General features: G+C 47.7%; 1 protein-coding gene across 2 annotated transcripts in view; it reads right to left on the reverse strand.

Moving 5' to 3' along the window:
* The window catches only part of MTSS1 (metastasis suppressor 1), a 171,331-nt gene that overhangs the window by 47,863 nt on the left and 103,705 nt on the right, over nucleotides 1-19,763 (reverse strand). For both annotated transcript variants that reach the window (XM_012001157.1, XM_012001156.1), the window contains exons 3-4: nucleotides 2,201-2,285; nucleotides 666-757 (exon numbers count right to left, since the gene is read on the reverse strand). In XM_012001157.1, the coding sequence (XP_011856547.1) occupies nucleotides 666-757; nucleotides 2,201-2,285 (177 nt within the window). The remainder of the gene's footprint in view (nucleotides 1-665; nucleotides 758-2,200; nucleotides 2,286-19,763) is intronic.

The following is a 19,763-nucleotide window of genomic DNA, read 5'->3' on the forward strand; positions in this document are numbered from 1 at the left end:
AACAGCCAAGGCAGCCATGCTAGCTAATTATTTCAAGACAAATGTTCTAGAATACAAGTAATTCAGAGAATAGCAAGGCTAAAGCAAAATGAGGTGGCAGGGCTTTTTTTTTTTTTTTTTTTTTGAGATGGAGTCTTGCTGTGTTGCCCAGGCTGGAGTGCAGTGGTGCAATCTTGGCTCACTGCAACCTCCGCCTCCCGGGTTCAAGCAATTTTTGTGTCTCAGCCTCCCGAGTAGCTGGGATTACAGGCACCCACCACCATGCTTGGCTACTTTTTGTATTTTTAGTAGAGATGGGGTCTCAAACTCCTGACCTCAAGTGATCCGCCTGCCTCGGCCTCCCAAAGTGCTGGGATAACAGGGCTGAGCCACCGCACCCACCCTGTGATTTATTCTTAATTCAGCTGAATACAATTCATGCCACTGAGGGATCAGACTATCAGCTGCTGAATGTTGGTTCACACCAAAGAAACAGCACTCAGCCTCACAACGGGATCACTTTGTTCTCCTCATCCCCTGACACCTACAGGAGAAGCAGGGACAGAATGGGCCCTTAGCTGTTTTGGTGACACCAATAAACCTAGCAGAGGGGCCAGGCAGCAGCTGGCAACTTCCCACAGCGCCCCCCAGCGTGCAATGATGCACTAGACGTCTCGCCCCTATACCTTTTGCATGGTCTTTATCCAGCTGGTTGGCCACTTTCTTCCATTCTTCCATCTGTTCTTGAAGTGGGTTTATCAGACAATCAATTAAAGCGCTTTGAGCAAGCAGGGGGGAAAAAGGGAGAAATTAAATAGATACATTCTGTTGTCAGGATTGAAGTGTGGTTGCCAAAACATACCTAAATTACAATTACCTGAAACTGACGTTCTCATCTAAACCCCTGGGCTCCAGAACGGTCATGTTCCAAGAATGCTTCTCTTGGGTTTTGTTTTGTTTTTTTTTTTTTTTTTTAAAGACGGAGTCTCGCTCTGTCACGAGGAGTGCAGTGGTGCAATCTCGGCTCACTGCAACCTCCACCTCCCAGGTTCAAGCGATTCCCCTGCCTCAGCCTCCCAGGTAGCTGGGACTACAGGAGTTCACCACCCCGCCCGACTAATTTTTTGTATTTTAGTAGAGACAGGGTTTCACCATGTTGGCCAGGATGGTCTTGATCTCCTGACCTCGTGATCCACCCGCCTCGGCCTCCCAAAGTGCTGGGATTACAGGCATGAGCCACTGCTCCCGGCCCGAAAAATGTTTTTCAATGACTATTAAGAAGCTGTCAATGTGACTGGCAGAAGTGACCTTCTTCCCATTTTCCCTGTGATATTCCAGTGTTTGTATTAACAAGTCCACTTGCAGAACCACTGAGAGCTGCACAACAGGGACCTCCAAAATGCAAAGACACCTGGGCCTTATCTCACCCCCTGTGGAGACTTTGAGGGCCCAGCGTCACTATTTTTAAAAAAGACCCACAAGATTCTGATGTGCATGCGGCATGACAGGTCATAAACATACACTAAGTGTGCACAGCCTGGAGAAAGAGAAGAGTGAAGAGACCCAGAAAATTCTCGAGCTGCACCGCCAGCCTCGGGGTCACTGAGGGGTGAAGGTCTCTGCAGGTGCGCCCCTTCATTTTCTCCCAAACAGAATCATGTAAAACTGCTGAATGATGCTGATCTGCTTGGAAAACAATGTCCACGTTCACTTCAACATTTGTAACTCAATTCCGTTGCCAGCTACTACCATTTCTTCCCTATTCTGGATGCCTGGAAGCCAGACGGGAAGCTGGCGGTGTGGAGGGGTCTGTGAGCTGCCACATTCCTCAGTGAGTCTGGAGGATGCACACAGGATACCAAGTCACATCTCACTCTCCAATTTCGCAGCCCCTCTTCTTACGAGGCTCCCCCAGGGCAGTGGGGTCCCAAAAGGCCTCAGCAGGCTGCACTGGCTCCTCGCAGAGACAAAGGGTAAGGAGAGACCCATGCAGGAGCACAGGCTCTGTGAAGGCAGGGGCCTGGCTGGCTGGTGGTCTGCTGCATCCCCAGGGCCTCGACCAGTGCCTGGCATGCAGCAGATGCCTAACAAATACTCAGCCAATGAATGAGTCAAGCCAGACAGGTTGTGGGGATTTAAATGCTGTGTGTCATGCATGACTGCTTCCTTAACCTGAAACCTGCAAGGGCATTGGCGATCGGGGCCGAAACATGCTCCTCACCTCGAAAACTGCCTCAGCTTGGCTTCTATGCTTCTGTGCCTCATGCACATCCTGGTGAGAGCAGATCCAATCTCCCTGGTCCCACCTGAAAAAACAACAGAGGCAAAGGTAAGGGATAGAAGACTAGCAGGGATCATGGAGGTCTTTAGAGAACTTTATAAACAAGTCAGATTTCACCACGTTGTAAAATCTAAGCCACTACCTTTAGAAGGCTCTCATCATGCACATGTGTGCTTACACACAGGCACACGTAAACATGTCTGTACGTATGGTGACAGATTTCTGTATCACTAAAGGCTGCTCTTACCATATACCACACTGTGTGATAGTTTCTATTCCATCTGGGTTTTTTTTGGTAATGTTGATTGTAATCTAGAAATTGACTTTACAACCTATAAATCGACCATGACCTATAGCTTGAAAAATACTTCTCATGAAAGATAATCAAGATAGTATCTGCTGTTTAGGGAAGAGCTGTAGTTTTTCTCAACAATTCTGACAAAATAAGCCTCTTAACATTATTTAGAACAGCCAAGGCAGCCATGCTAGCTAATTATTTCAAGACAAATGTTCTAGAATACAAGTAATTCAGAGAATAGCAAGGCTAAAGCAAAATGAGGTAGCAGGGCTTTTTTTTTTTTTTTTTTTTTGAGATGGAGTCTTGCTGTGTTGCCCAGGCTGGAGTGCAGTGGTGCAATCATGGCTCACTGCAACCTCCACCTCCTGGGTTCAAACGATTCTCCTGCCTCAGCCTCCTAAGTAGCTGGGATTGCAAGCGCGTGCCATCACACCCAGCTGATTTTTTTCACTTTTTTTTTTTCAGTAGAGATGGAGTTTCACCATGTTGGCCAGGCTGGTCTCGAACTCCTGACCTCAGGTGATCCACCCGCCTCAGTCTCCCAAAGTGCTGGGATTAAGACGTGAGCCACCATGCCCAGCCAGTAATAGGACATTTTTTAAATGGGCTTGGGCAACACCAGGAACAGAGGTCTTCAAGCTCAGCAAATACTGAAGGAAGTTGCAGCCCAGTTTGATTTTCCCGAAATTCTCGTCATACTTTTCCCTTCAGGCACACCTTCTCTAAGACTATTTTTAAAGTTCTTCTCTTCCTTCTCCCTCTTAAAAACAATGCTTGAATCAGCATTTACTAGGGCGTGGGAGAGCAAATTATAACCACACATGGTAATTCTGCACTGAACACTGGAGGGCGCAATTATGAACGTTATGAAAACACGGGTGCTTGTGAATTTGGGGAAAAGTGTCAAATAAAGCACTATTTTTAACAGACAAGACCTTCAAGGGAAAGCCACCAGGATTTGCAGCAGGTTTAACCATGCTGAATTGGTAGAAGAACTTTCCCTCTCTTATTAGTACTGTGACATTACTACGGGTTGGCTTTTCCTGTATCCTCCCTTCTAGAAATCCCCATTTACTAGTTCAGCTCCACCTGTTTTCCATCGCATTTTGCAAAACCATCAGGTTTCTACAACCAAATAATAGTAACTGTGACACATATACCATATCTTAATATTTCTACATTTTATTTCAGTCAGAAAAGAGAAACCTTCTTAGGGCAATGCCTCTATTCCTCTAAAAACAGGGTTTTCTCAGCCTGGACAATATTGACATCCTGGGCTGAAGGCTGCTTTGTCGCTGGGCTGGGCTGTGCAGTGTGAGATGTTTAGCAGTATCCTTGGCCTCTACCCACCAGAAGTCAATAGCAGACTTCCTTTAACCCTACCCCCAGACTTCAGTTCCTCCAAAATGTCTCCAGAGAGTACCAAGTGTTGGAAAACAAATCACGCCTGTTGAAACCACTGCTGTAAAAGAACCCAAGCGAGGGTCAAGTATTGCCCAAGTCTGACTTTTATGACCAGAGTCTCTTAAAAATGTACCTGCCTCCAAAGAGCAGGGGATGCCACGACCATCTCAGCATCGCCATCTGCCACTGTTCACACCAGGGAGAGCCAGCAGAGGGCGCTGTTTTCACAAACTCTGCCCTGCTTTCTGCGCTCTCCAAGTTCTGAGCTTTTTACTGCATATAAGCAAAGATGAGGAACGTTTTACTCCCACGGAAATATTTCCTATTTCTTTCTGGGCCTTCATTTGATTAAAAGTTAATCACCTGGCTACACAAGGAAATTGGCACACTCACTCACTGATGGTAGGAGTGTCAACTACTACTTTCCTGGAGCAAAATGTAGCGTCTATCAAGAAAAACCTTGAAAGATTTTTCTTTCACCCAGCAATTCTCATTCTAGAAATTTAACCTGCAGAAATGATTAAGAGTGAAAGAAAGTCCTTACCTACAAGGGTAGTCATCGAAATGTTGTTTACAGCGTCAAAAGATGGAAACAAAATCCCATTACAGGGATCTGGTTAAATCAACCATAGAGCACCACCATGCGATGGAATTGCACGTGGTCATTTACAACGCTGGAGAACAATGTGTAAGGTTGCAGGAAGACGTACAGTGCTTAGGATGCGCCAGGCACTGCCGTGAGTACTCTGCACACTTCAACTCATTTAATCCTCGCAGCACCTCCAGCTGCATCGGTACTGTGACCATCCCATGTTACACAAAGGAAAAAATGCCCAAGTGATTTGTCCCAGGTTACGTTGCTAGTAAGTGGAACTCAAACCTAGGCTGAAGCTCCAGCATCTATGCATTTATCCCCCCGGGTATATGGCACTTGTTATGGACAAAGGGAGATGGGACAGAGCAGAGACGAGAGCCTAGAACAATCTATGCCAAACCTATTGGTCTACATGCTATTCTGGGTGTTAGTGCTTTACAGCCAGCTCTCACATTTTGCTTCTAGAACCTGGCCCTGTGTAATCGGTACCACAGAGATTGTGCTCCATCCTTGCTAAGCTACTATAGGGAGTTCAGGGATGGAGAGCTGCTTCATGGATAACTCATGCCTCAGTTTCCTCAAGATAGAATTATGATGTTGGAAAAGATCATCTCAAATGTCAGTGCCCCCACTCCGTTTCTCGGCTTCATTACTTCTGTCACCTTCCCAGATATTTCCCATAGATTGCCACTGGTCACTTATCCCCAGGAAAGCCCAAGGCTTCTCAGAAACAGATGAACTGACCAGGCGCGGTGGCTCATTCCTGTAACCCCAGCACTTTGGAAGGCTGAGGCAGGCGGATCACCTGAGGTCAGGAGTTCGAGACCAGCCTGGCCAACATGGTGAAACTTTGTCTCCACTAAAAATACAAAAATCAGCCAGGCACGGTGGCACGTGCTGGTAATCCCAGCTACCCGGGAGGAGTAGCTTGAGAATCGCTTGAACCTGGGAGGTGGAGGCTGCAGTGAGCTGAGATCGTGCCACTGCACTCCAGCCTGGGCAACAGAGTGAGACTCTGTCTCAATAACAACAAAAAAGGAATGGAATGGAAAGGAAAGGGAAGGAAAGGGAAGGAAAGGGAAGGAAAGGGAAGGAAAGGAAAGGAAAGAGCTGAACAATAACAACAATTTCTAGACACAATGTATGTGGCTCCACCACTGTGCCTCTGTAGAACAGGAAGCCCGAGAGAGGAGAGGAAATAAAGAACCACAAAGAAAACTTCCAAACAGCAGTGTCTCTGTCCAACTGGCACGAGGACAGGAGGCAGATGACATCCTGTGGACCCCAGGACTGAGCTGTCAGAATCACTACTGATCTTGGCAACATGGGGCACCCTAAAAATAGGTCCATCTGTGGAAGTGCTTAATGTCTTATGCTCTTCCTAACCCTTGCAAGAACTTAAACAAAAATCAGCAGGTTTGAATAAGCTTCAGAGGAAACTGGCCTGAGCTACAAAGGCAGAGAAGACATCTGGAAGAGCTCCCATTTGCGAGTGGGCGTATTTATGGAATCAAATGGCTGGCCGAGGCACACACAGCAGCTTGAGTGAAGACAACACCTTACTTCTGTGTCTCGGCACCTAGCACTGGTGTTGAATAAAGGAACCGACATTTACCATTTTGAGAGCAAATCACCAGGCTGGCCCTATCTGGAGGCAGGACCAGGGACTGGGTTTGTCTTGTGTTTAATCCTCAAATACTTGTGTAAAAGATATAAAATACAAACAAGATGCTTAATCTTAGCAAAGTTCTATATTGATTCCTGGTCAGCCTAGAGATACAATGCTGTATTCATTTCCCTTTGCTGCTGTAATAAATGACCACAAGCTTAGTGGCTTAAAACAACAGAAGTTTGGCCGGGCGCGGGGGCTCACGCCTGTAATCCCAGCACTTTGGGAGACCAAGGCGGGCAGATCATGAGGTCAGGAGATTGAGACCATCCTGGCTAACCCGGTGAAACCCCATCTCTACTAAAAATACAAAAAAATTAGCCGGGCGTGGTGGTGGGCGCCTGTAGTCCCAGCTACTTGGGAGGCTGAGGCAGGAGAACGGTGTGAACCCGGGAGGTGGAGCTTGCAGTGAGCCAAGATCACGGCCACTGCACTCCAGCCTGGATGACAGGGCGAGACTCTGTCTCAAAAAAAAACAAAAAAACAAAAAAAACTCCCAAAAGTTCATTTTACAGTTCTGGAAGTCAGAAGTCCAAAATCAGTTTCACTGGTCTAATATCAGGGTGTCAGGTACCACCTTCTGGAGGCTTCAGGGGAGAATCTATTTCCTTGCCTTTTCCCACTTCTAGAAGCTGCCCACAGTCCTTGGCTCGTGGCCCCTTTGTCCATCTTCAAAGCCAGCAGTGCAGCATCTTCTCCCTCCTCTGACCTCTGCTTCTGTCCTTACATCTCTCTCCGCCTCCAATTTTCCTGCCTCCTTCTTATGAGAATCCTTCTGATTACACGGGACCTACCTGGACCATCCAGGATCATCTCCCCGCCTCAAGACCCTTAACCACATCAGCACACATCAGCAGAGACCCCTTTGGCCACGTACAGTAACATTCACAGGTTCTAGAGATTAGAACATAGACATCTTTGGGGCACCCTTATCATGACCACTAAAAAAGGGTCAGAGTTGTGAATCTGGCGAGTGTGGCAGGGCACTGTGGCTGACTGCAGCACCCATTCGCCCTCACATGGCTGGTCTAGGCCCATGATGCTAACTCCATCCCCGTTGGCAGTGGCTGGTTCGGGGATAGGACAAAGACATGGAGAGGAGGCTGCTGGGCAGGCTTCTGGGGAAAGTTTTCCTGATCTTAAAAGAAACACACCAAAGGGCTCCATAGGCCACAAACAAGGGAGCAGACTGCGCAGCTGCTGCCATCAGCCATCCTATGGCCATGGGGACACCTGCCTCAGGATGACACTGCTGTGGACAGAAGAGAGAAAGGGCCTGAGTCCCCAGTGACCTCCCTTAGCCACCAACTTGAGCCTGCTCTTCCTCTGGGCCTGGCACCCCTGTTTTGCAAGCATATCCATTTCCTTATTTTTAGAGCCGCTTTGATTTGATTCTGCTTCTTGAAAGGAGAAGAGAGGAGGGAGCAATGGCCTCTCAGGCTTCTTACCAGAACCAGGAACCAATGTGCTGCTAAAAGAAATCTAAGTTGGTGACTTGATGCCACTGCTTACAGATGCACAAATACTTTACGGCAAAAACGTAACCCTGCTCAGTGTGGTACGTGTGAAAACTTCCTCCCATAACAAGCAAACACTTTTCTAACAAAGCAGCACAAAACCAGCCAGTATGATCTGTGGGTGATCTGTGAAGGAATCATCAGTGGAAAGGAAGAAGTGAACCATCCAGGGGCTGGGCTGCCAAAGCATGACTGCTGGGCCCAGCACCATACATTTTGCAGATGAAGACACACGTTCCACGAGCGTTCACTGAGTATTTGTATTGGTTTTTGGGACTGCTATAACAAAGCATCCCAAACCGGCTGGCTTAAAGCAACCATAGTTCTGGAGGCTAAAAATCTGAAATCCAGTTGTCGGCAGGGCCGTGCTCACTCTGAAACCTACAGGGAGAGTCCTTCCTTGCCTTCTCCTTGCTGCTGGTGACTCTGGCATTGCTTGGCTTGCAGCTGCATTGTTCAAATTTCTGCCTCTGTTGTGCTAGGCTCACCGCTTGTGTGTGTCCATCTTCCCATGAGACCTGTGTGAAGGCATTGCTGTGTGTATGTGTGTGTATATGTGTGTCCAGATTTCCCTCTTCCTATAAAGACCCCAGTCCTACTGGATTAGGGCCCACCTTAATGACCTCATCCTAACTTGATTACATCAGCAAAGACCATGTGTCCAAACGGTCACATTCACGGGCGCCAGGGATTAGGACATCAACTATCTTTCCGGGGGTGCACTGCACTCCATGGCCGGAGTCCTACCGTGCAGCAAAACTAATGTGATTTCAAGGACGGTAAAGACAGGTGCCAGGCCGTTGAGCAGCTTACAAAGATTGGTTGGAGGGACACAGAAAAAGCAGTGCAGGGAACACCATCCTGACAGTAACCCTCTGTGGTAGGCATTATCAACCCCATGTTACAAATGAAAACACCTGAGCCTCAGGAGGGTTAACGACCTTGCTGAGGGCCACAGAGCTGATCAGCAATAGAGACAAAATCCAAGCCTGCTTCTACGGATACCAAGGGCTGTCTCCCACTACGACAAGCTGGAGACATTCCCAGCTGAGGACAAAGAGGCCCATTAAAGTCACAGACAGAATACAAATTGTTTAATGCATATTTGGGGCGGGGGTAGGGAGGAAATAAGAAAAGCAAAGTTTCCTTGCCCCCTAAAGTCCGAAGTCAGACTGCCCCTTGCTGCAGAGACCTGGCAGCGACAGGCAGGACAGTGGGTCCATCGAGTGGCATTGTCCCGTCCCTCCAAGCTGCCTCATTTGCAGGCAGCTGCCATCTCCCCGCATAGCAGGGGACTAATGGCAGGCATTCTTGGGGGCTACAGTGTGGGCAGGTGGCGAGCGAGGATTGAAAAGCCGTTTTGTCAGTCCCAGCTTCTGCGGCGTGGAGGGGAAGGGCTGGAGGAAGCCAGATTGAAGAACTGCTTTGGTGAAAGTATGCTGCCGTTACAGTAAGTCACTGTGCATCTCTGCTGTTCCCGAGAGCTGACATTGCTTGAGGGCTAATTAGGAGCCAGACCGAACCAGAGGAGAGGAGAATGCTCTCAGGCACCTCTGTAGGAGAGGGGCCAGGGAAGGAGGGTTCACCTGGAGTGGGGAATCTCGGCCTCATCCCTGCTGACATTTTGAACTGGATCATTCTTTGTTATCAAGAATGACCATTTTTGGCCAGGTGTGATGGCCATGCCTATAATCCCAACACTCTGGGAGGCCGAGGCAGGAGGATCGCTTAAGTTTGGTCTCAAACTTCTGGCTTTAAGCGACACCAGCTAGCAACACAGCAAGATCCCATCTCTAAAAAAAATAAGAATAATGAGCTAGGTGTGGTGGTGTACGCCTGCAGTCCCAACCACTCAGGAGGCTGAGGTGGGAGGATCACTTGAACTCAGGAGCTCAAGGCTACGGTGAGCTATGATCACACCACCACACTCCAGCCTGAGTGACTGAGACCCTGTCTCAAAAAAAAAAAAAAAAAAGGCAAGAAAAAGAGGAATGATCATGTTTTGTGTCCTGTGTATTGTAGGATGCTTTGCAGCCTCCCTGGCCTCTACCCACTAGATGCCAGTAACACCCCTCAAGTCATGACAACTAGAAATGTCCCCAGGGGGCAAGCTCGTCCCTGGTGAGAAGCACTGGCATAGGAACGTGCATCCTTTTTCCATAAGGAGGGCTCACTGTTTCCAGTGCTGGCCCAGGGAAGCCAGCTGACATGCTCACTGCACCAGCAGCCTCCCCGCAAACGCTCACTGCAGAAGCTCTGAAAAGCTATTAAGTTCGCTGCCTACCCCCAGCTTCATAAGCACAGAGGTAATAGGCGACGCGCGTTCTCATAATGAAGAAAATGTTCCATTTGCCATTAAAGAAACCCTAATTTAAAAACACACAACTAACATTCCCCACAAAGCCAACACGAACTAACCCCCTCTCCTATGGCCTTAGGGACGCATTAATTCAACTAGAGGCAGCTTGTGCACAAGTCCAAAATATTGGAAATACCCAAACAACTAGGGGAGGGAGCCCGAGAGGCCGCACCAGCAGGATCCAAGGCCGCAGCCGTCTGGTTAGGAAGAGCTCCTTCACAGGACCCAGCTAGAATGTGGAGGAAGAACGGGTGGTGGATAAAAAAAGCCACCTCCAACTACTCAATGGCTCGTGACTCCTGTCTGGACACCGACCAGCAATCAACAGCCAGCCCCCAAGTGTCGCTGAAGATGTCTACAAAACAGCAGCTGGAATCCTGACACCAGTGGTTGCTCCCTCCCCGCTGCCCTTGCCGCCTGCTGATGGAAGGCACCCCATGCATTTGAACAGCAGCTCCCCTTCCCCCGCAGTGAAACTGATTACTGTACCCACCAGGGTTCAAGTTTAAAAGATCTAAGTAGCCGGGCGCGGTGGCTCCCGCCTGTAATCCCAGCACTTTGGGAGGCGAGACTGGCCAATTGCCTGAGGTCAGGAGTTTGAGACCAGCCTGGCCAACATGGTGAAACCCTGTCTCTACTAAAAACACAAAAAATTAGCCAGGCGTGGTGGTGGGTCTCTGTAATCCTGGCTACTCGGGAGGCTGAGGCAGGAGAATCGCTTGAACCCAGGAGGCAGAGGTTGCAGTGAGCGGAGATCGCGCCACTGCACTCCAGCCTGGGCGACAGAGCGAGACTCCATCTCAAAAATAAAAAATAAAAAAAAGAAATGAAAGATCTAAGTAAAGTGGAAATCTTTGGCTTCCGGGTACATAACTACCACACACACCAAATATAACACACGTGAGTGTAGGCTCCCCTGTGACATACTGTGTCAGGAATCTTTTTCTAAAACAGATGCACACCAAAAACTTACCTATTGAGGTCAGTGACCCCGTCCTCCCCCAACTGACCTCCAAAAGGGTCTTGGGAGCTCCTTGGCAGCTGTATTCCCACCTCCCTCCTCTTTCCCACACACTTGGATGGCAGGCACACCCCACGCAGCCTGCAAACCACACCCCACGCAGCCTGCAAACCACACCCCACGCAGCCTGCAAACCACACCCCACGCAGCCTGCAAACCATAGAGTTTCAGCAGCAACAGTGTCTCTCACAGTGGCTAATCTAGAGTCTCAGTAGAGACTCCTAACTATCTTCTAAATGAGCAGGAGCATAAGCAGAAGAACCACAGGTTGAAAAGCTTAGCTCTGAAATTAGCCAACGTGGCTTCAAAGCCCAGCTCCCACACCTGCCTGTGTGGTCTTTGCAAGGGTCTGCCTGGCTTCGGCTCAATCATAGATGGTTGTACTCCAAACAAAAACCCCAAATACGCTGACCAGTGTCTCCTGCTATCTTTGTTGCATAAATCACACCCAAAATGCATAATCTGTGATTTCCATGTTGGGCTTCTTGTAAAGCAATCTGAATATCCCAGATTTTTATAAATTTTGTTCCCAAATCTTTTACAGTTGCCTTATCCATACTTAATTTGATGGCGTTTTTTTTTTTTTTTTTGCAAAAGCAACTTTTATGAATATCATATACTTCTAAACATTCTACTTGTTTTGTAGAAATGACAAATCTTGGTTTTCACATTCACATTGCAAACATTTACATACCTTATAATTAAATTATTTAACAGTGTGTGCAACTGGCATATACAGGTTTGTGAGCGCACACAGTGGATGCTGGTGAAGCCTACAACTCAGGTGTGAGAAGTGTGTGTGCATGCTAGAGGGAGTCTGTGAGCTTCCTGAAGGCAGGGGCTGGAATATTTTATAGGAAAAATAAGGAGCACTGGTTACATCAGTGGTCTAATTAAGCAGAGCTGTGATGTAGCAAGAATAAGCTGAGTCCTACAGGAAGGCAGAGGCCGGAGTAACTCACTCTGGCTGGGCTGGGGCATCTGTCCATAAGGACACACTGGACACCAGATCATGACCCCTACTCCTCCCACATCTAATATCTACCTTCTCTAAGGAGCTGGCAAATCAGTACATAGAGGGCAAATGAACAGTGCAAAGGGCAGCTTCCAAGAAAGCCAGAATTGTTCCTTCTTCCCAAACACCTCAGAAGACCAAAGGCCTAGAAGGAGCAGTCCAGAGGGCTTGCCTGGAAAGTGCTGTTTGTACTTATTAATAGTTATGCATCCACAACATGGTTATTTGATGGAAGTAAAAGCTGGGGTACCAGGAGGCTTATGAAAACCAACTCCAGTGAGCCTCCATCTTCTGCCCCCACCCCTTCAAAACAGGAAGGCCATTGCCCTTGGCTAAATAGCTTTTTATAGTGACCTTGACCCTAGGTTTCCCTTGACTGTAATTTTGTTTGTTTGTTTGTTTGTTTTTTGAGACACAGTCTCACTCTGTTGCCCAGGCTGGAGTGCAATGGTGCGACTTCCGCCCACTGCAACCTCCACCTCCTAGGTTCAAGCAATTCTCCTGCCTCAGTCTCCCGAGTAGCTGAGATTACAGGTGCCCGCCACCATGCCTGGATAATTTTTTATATTTTTAGTAGAGACGGGGTTTCATCATGTTGGCCAGGCTGGTCTTGAACTCCTGACCTCAGGTGATCCACCCGCCTTGACCTCCCAAAGTGCTGGGATTACAGGCATGAGCCACTGTGCCCGGCCCCCCTGACTGTTAATTTTTATATTTCAGAGCTCACAACAGTTGCATCACCAGCTTCCTTCCAGCCAAGAATGAAAAGGAAAGCTCCTACAAAATCCAGGGCTCGGGACTGTGTCATGGGACACTCAGGGCCACTTAGGGACACTTCTGCAATGGCCCATGGCAGGTTGTAATATTTTAGTTTCAATACATGAGAAAATAGTCTCTCCTTCCTCTCAAGCCCCTGCTCTCAGACAGCCCAGAAGTCCTGAATTGGCAGGGGTCTTTTCACCTTGACAGCGGGCTGGAGGACTGCCCGGGTGCTGCATCACAGAAGTTCCCTCAGCGTGCATCACTGCCACTCTGGCTGGACCGAGCAGGGCAAGGCTGGGTACACCATCTGCTGCCCCGGGGGATGCCTGGAGGCCAGCACTAGCCACAGCTGACACAGCTCTGCACACACGCACACACGAGCGTCAGACTTGACCACGAAGCTGGGCACCCCTCCTCTGCAATCGCACTGGCGTGTTTCAGGATTATTTTATTTTATAACGTGAAGTGACGGAACACAGTCTTTAAAGGAAAGTAAGAGTGTTTCCAAATGGCATCAGAGTGTGAACCTGAATTCTAATAAGAGAAGAGGAAGCTCAATTCTTAGGCCTGGAAAAGTTCAATCATGATGCCCTAGCTAAGACCATGCTTTACCCAAAGATTTCGACCAGCGGTGTCCAATCTTTTGGCTTCCCTGGGCCACATTGGAAGAATTATTGTCTTGGGCCACACATAAAATACACTAACACGAACAACAGCAAACGAACTTTAAAAAAAAAAAATCACAAATCTCATATATATATAATTTTTTTTTTTTTTTGAGACATGGTCTCACTGTCATCCAGGCTGGAGTGGTGCGCTGCGATCACGGCTCACTGCAACCTCCACCTCCCGGGTTCAAGCGATCCTCCCACCTCAGCCTCCCAAACAGCTGGGACTACAAGTGTGCACTAATTTTTGTGTTTTTAGTAGAGATGGGATTTCACCATGTTGGCCAGGCTAGTCTCGAACTCCTGGCCTCAAGTGATTCCCCCGCCTTGGCCTCCCGAAGTGCTAGGATTACAGGTGTGAGCCACCATGCCCAGCCTCATGACGTTTTAAGAAAGCTCACGAATTTGTGTTGGGCTGCATTCAAAGCTGTCCTGAGCCACATGAGGCCCGCAGGTTGAACAGGCTTGATCTAGACCAAGGGGCAAATCCCAAAAGGCTAGTAGGTAGACAGTTATAATCCAGACCAACAAAATAACTCATCAGTAAGGAAGCTCCAGGCAACGGGCTAGCCAGACCTTGGCTAGAGGTGGGTACATCAGCCTAGGGGTCTATAAGGTGGATCTCTTAGGTGATCTCCAAGTTAGACCGGATGACCCCTCTTTCTGGCAACCAAGATGCTAGAGTAGAGAAAGGATAGTGTTCCCATAGTCAACAAATTTTTAGGAAATGTTACCTTGGTCTAATTATTGTGCTATGAACTAAAGACACAGCCCCCCTGCCCTCATAGAGTGGAAATGATGGATTTTCATGGTGACCTTAGAGCTGGAAGGTGCCTTAGAAAACTCACGAAGTAACAAACCAGCAGTTCCTTGCTGTTGGGCATCCCACTCTTTTTGTTTTTCCTGAGACGGAGTCTTGCTCTGTTGCCCAGGCTGGAGTGCAGTGGCGCCATCTCAGCTCACTGCAACTTCCACCTCCCGGGTTCAAGCAATTCTCCTGCCTCAGCCTCCCAAGTAGCTGGAATTACAGGCATGCGCCACCACTCCCGGCTAATTTTTGTATTTTTAGTAGAGACGAGGTTTCACCATGTTGGCCAGGCTGGTCTCGAACTCCTGACCTCAAGTGATCTGCCCGCCTCAGACTCCCAAAGTGCTGGGATTACAGGCATGAGCCACCATGCCTGGCCAGGCATCCCACTCTTGCTGTAATTAGCAGAGTGTTCCTGATGCACTGAGGACTTCCACGCTTGCTGCTGTTTCTCTTGTTCAGGGAAACTATCCTTGTTCTTTAAGCTGCACATTTGTGAGGCAGCCGACCCCTGCCAGGAGGACCGTCATTTTCATTAAAGGTCGAAGCCAGCACTCAGGATATTAAGAACTTCAAATGAACAAACCATGCTCCTCTGGCTTCATCAGCGTTTTATTTTTACCCTTGGTCGTGGAGAGACGGACAACCAGGAGAAAGTGGCATCATTTGATGCTCTACATTTGTTTAACTACAGGGGGTGGAGGGAGAGAGGGAGAAAATGGAGAAGTGACCAGTTTTTGGTATCACAAGTCTTCACAGAGACCTGACTCTGTTCACACCAGACAAGTATCCCCTCTCCACTCAGTAGAGACCCTGATCACACATAAGTCACTGAGCAGCATCCTGATACCTTATGTTAGCCTTGGAAATGGCTGCAAAACACAAACTTTTTTGCCTGTGCCATTTACAAGATCATCTCAGTTGGGTATGTCCAATCTTTTGGCTTCCCTGTGCTACATGGCAGAATTATCTTGGGCCACACATAAAATACACTAACGATAGCTGATGAGCTAAAAACCAAACAAACAGGCCAGGCATGGTGGTTCGCCTAAGGTTGGGAGTTCAAGACCAGCCTGGCCAGCATGGTGAAACCCCGTCTCTACTAAAAATACAAAAAATTAGCCCGGCGTGGAGGCAGGCACCTGTAATCCCAGCTACTCAGGAAGCTGAGGCAGGAAAATTGCTTGAACTCGGGAGGCAGAGGTTGCAGTGAGCCAAATCACGCCATTGCACTCCAGTCTGGGCAACAGAGTGAGACTCCATCTTAAAGATAAAATAAAATAAAATTAAATTAAATTAAATTAAAATAAAATAAAATAAACAAAACGCAAAAAACATCTGTTTTAAGAAAGTTTATGAATTTGTGTTGGGCCACATTCAAAGCCATCCTGCGGCGCATGGGACCCACAGGCTATGGGTCGGACAAGCTTAATCTAAATGTGCTTGCAACAAACACACAATCTGATTTCAAGGAAACTAACAGAAGAGAAACATCAGTCCTTTAAGCTGTGAAACTAGGTTCCTTAGGACAAAAGTAAAAGAACTTGAAAAGATTTTCAAAAATAAACCCACAAAGCCCCCAACAAAGGAAGTACAACTTCCCTTTTGCTACAATGGCAATCCTAACAACTCACTTCCATCTTCAAGGAAGAGAAAAACATGCAGAAAATTTCCTGTGTGTGTGTGTTTTAAAACCTGTTTTATTCAGCTACTGTATATAGCTGAGTACGTAATGAATAACCCAGCTGGTGTTTACGGGACAGCTAATACTGCACATTCAGCAAACGCTAGGTAGGGTCAGCGTCACATTTTTGGAAGACACCACTGTGCCCACACACAGGGTGGAAGACACTGCAAACTGTTATCAGATGATAATCTTCCAGCCAATCTCCCACTTCTCAGTCTCTCCCACTTCACGACTTTTAAAAAAGCAGAGGAAACAAAACCACACACAATCCTACCACCATCTGGCGGCTTCAGACCAGCAAGCATGAGATTCTGGCATGCACCACACTGGCAGTCACAAAGACCAATATTCCTCTTTGTTGCTGTTTTAAAAGCAAAGCGAGAATGGTAATATGGAAACACAAAAACACGGACACGCTCACACTATGGGAAAACCATATTAGGAGCAAACACATTCCGACAGGGAGGCTTCCCTGTCTACGTTTCGGATGGAATGGTGTCTGGCTGCAACACCCTGTGGGGGTGTCACCTGGGAAATTCCAGCTGTCTCCCCGACATCTGCCACCATGAACCCCCCACTGCCACGGTCTGCCTCTGCTGCGTGGGCACAGAAAGATGCTCCTGCTGAAGCCGTGTCTGAGCGACTCGATGACGCCAGCTCCTGCCAGCAAAGCAGATGTGGCCTGATGCAGAAACCACATGTCGTTTTCTTAGTTCACAAAATTTAACTGTCGGGTAGATAAGATGCTCACAGTATCTGGATCAGGGCATTATCTCCCAGGCAGCCTTCTTGGGTTACCACATAATTTAGAAGGTGGCCAGATGAATACGGAATCAGAACCAGGGAGTTAGTGTTTGAGGGATCAGAGTGAGGGCCTGCTACATCCATCCCTGACAAAGGGATGGCTCTAAGCTGGGACTCTGCAGACGGAGCCCTCGCACTGCCTCTCTCCCTGCCCTCTCACTGGGCTCCCGCTGGAGATGAGAACTCCCTGTGATAAACATCTGTCCTTGAACCCGCTACCACCTAAAATCAGGTTTCATGCATGTGTCACCGGCCTAAGAGCTACTTTATTCCTTGAGGAGGTTTCTGTCCATCCCCAGACTATGCCAGAATATAGTGACTTTATCATCTCTTAGGAGGTAATCTTGCAGTTTTCCATATTATTAGGAATAGCTACCATTTACTGAGTGCTTGCAACATGACAAACCCTTGCAGGAATGTTGTATTCATTTTTTAAAAATCTCATTATACTCCTCTTATAGGTATCATTATAAAGTAGGTATCTTTTTTTTGAGACAGATTCTCGCTCTGTTGTCTAGGCTAGAGTGCTGGGAGTGCAGTGGTGCGATCTCGGCTCACTGCAACTTCTGCTTCCCAGGTTCAAGCGATTCTTGTGCATCAGTCTCCCAAGTAGCTGGAATGCCACTGCGCCCAGCTAATTTTTGTGTTTTTTTTTTTTTTTTGAGACAGAGTTTTACTCTTGTCGCCCAGGCCGGAGTGCAATGGCGTGATCTTGGCTCACTGGAACCTCTGCCTCCTGGGTTCAAGCGATTCTGGGATTACAGGCGCCCACCACTACGCTCAGCTAATTTTTGTATTTTTAGTAGAGACAGGGTTTCCCCATGTTGGCCAGGCTGGTCTCGAACTCCTGATCTCAAGTGATCTACTTGCCTTAGCCTCCCAAAGTGCTGGGATTACAGGCACAAGCCACTGCATCCCGCCAAAAGTAGGTATCATTATCCTCATTTTACAGATGAAGACAAGGGTACTCAGAGAGGTTAAGTAACTTGCCCAAGTCACACAGAATTCAGAATTTACATCCAGGGCTGAGTCTATAGCTAGAACTTTTAACCACTCCATTCTTGGGGGCATCTCACTGTTGCCAGGACATTACCAATAGAAACATTTGGCAGATAGGGAATTAGATTTTCTTCCCCTACCCCCAATCCTATAACTGGGAGAAAATAAGAACCCTTCCCCTGAACATCTGTTTTATCAGCCAGATTCAAACCACGCTGTCGCCACTTCCTCACTAAACTGTGTACAGTTGGCCTGTCCGCATCCAAGGCCATGAGTTCAGGGTGGACATGTACTGTCAGGCTTCAGCATGAATCACCTCCTGCCGGCTTCCTTTGGCAGGGTGCACGGCTTATTCATGTAGAGGACCCCTCCCTATTTGCCAGGAGAATCTATCCTGAAATCACCCTTTCAGCTACTGACTGCCCTCTGCAACCCGTCCAAGCAGGAGGCATCTTCAGGACAGCTTCCCTGGGATGGCCCTGGGAATCACGCTTAGCCGAATTCAGGATCCTGTTTTCTAGAAACTGACGTTTTGGAAACAGCTTCAGACATAGGAGCTCAACAAACTGAGTAAGTGCACCCAGGCAGCCATGGCAAGTTTCACGTTCTACGCTTGTAATATCTGCTCTTCCTTGATTCTCTCCTGGCTCCTCCTCATCCCCCTTCCCCATTTTTACTGCACACCTTTACTGAGTTCAAGTTCTGGAGGAAAAGTGACTGCAATTAAGCCAAGCCTCCATCAAAGGCCCTTGAGGGATACAGGCCAGGGACAGAGGATGCATTCCGCAGTTGATTTCCTGGCCAAACTCATCTGGGGTCATTTAAACTAACTCATACACTATCTTCTTCTCCCCTCTACCTCTTCAATTTCTATCTCAAGTCATACCTTCCCCAGATGGTTTCTGATCTAAACAGAGTCTTTTTAAAAAAGTAATTGAAATTGTAACCCTGGAATAGCAAATAAGAGGCTGGCTTTTACCACTCAAGAGAGAAAGCAAGCGTGAGGCTTGCACAGGAGAGAAAGACAAGACCAAAGTGCCCTTGAGTTCCTACAAGCTAGGCAAGCCCCAGCCTCCCAGCCTCCATCTTTTCAATGGAAGGGCATAACTGGTTTCAGTTTCTAGCTCCCAAATCGAGTCTCAGGTCAAGCAGTGGTAATGTGAATCCAAAAACTATTCTCAGTAAGTCTAAAAGCCTCTTTACTGCTCAGGCTAACTTAAGCACCCACAGTCCTTTGCTTTCTGTTGGAATTACATAAAGCCTGATAAAAATGACCCCAGGTTAACAGTTACTATATATCTCTAAAGAAAATGGGGGGCTTAATTATTACTTAAAAATGTAATTTGTTCAGTAAATAAGATTTAACAAAGCTTGAGGTAGGTCGGTAGAGATTGGTAACGTGGCGAGTCCTCAGTGGTTAGAAGCCACTGCTGTATAAGTGGAAGATAAAATGTGTATCCCCAAAACATTTTCTCAGTCTTGCCCAATTACCATGAAAATGGGATGCGATTCTAACATCCTGAGGACCCTCTGAGGTTAAATTTCTCTAAATTAGATGCCCCTCTGAGAGCTGGTCACATCATGTAATGAAGACTTTACCAGATAACCCAAGTCACTCTGGTTCCTCTTCCGGTTCTCCTTCTGCACTGTTCTCTTCCCCACACCCACTTTAGTAACTGTGTTCTTCTAACAGAATGCAGATAAGAATAACTACCAATGAATGAGTGAAACCTGACTGTGGCTCAGTCATCAGTTAGGAAGTTGCCAGAAGGCAATGGGATTGTGGGACGCAGACGCTGACCACATGTCCCAAGGATGAGCACTGGAGCCAGGGTAACATGATGGCCTCGCTTCCTCCAGCAAGGTCATTGCCCAACTGCAAAGAACCAGTAGGGTC

The sequence above is a fragment of the Mandrillus leucophaeus genome, unplaced genomic scaffold, assembly GCF_000951045.1.
Source record: "Mandrillus leucophaeus isolate KB7577 unplaced genomic scaffold, Mleu.le_1.0 Scaffold650, whole genome shotgun sequence".
Taxonomy (NCBI): Eukaryota; Metazoa; Chordata; class Mammalia; order Primates; family Cercopithecidae; genus Mandrillus; species Mandrillus leucophaeus.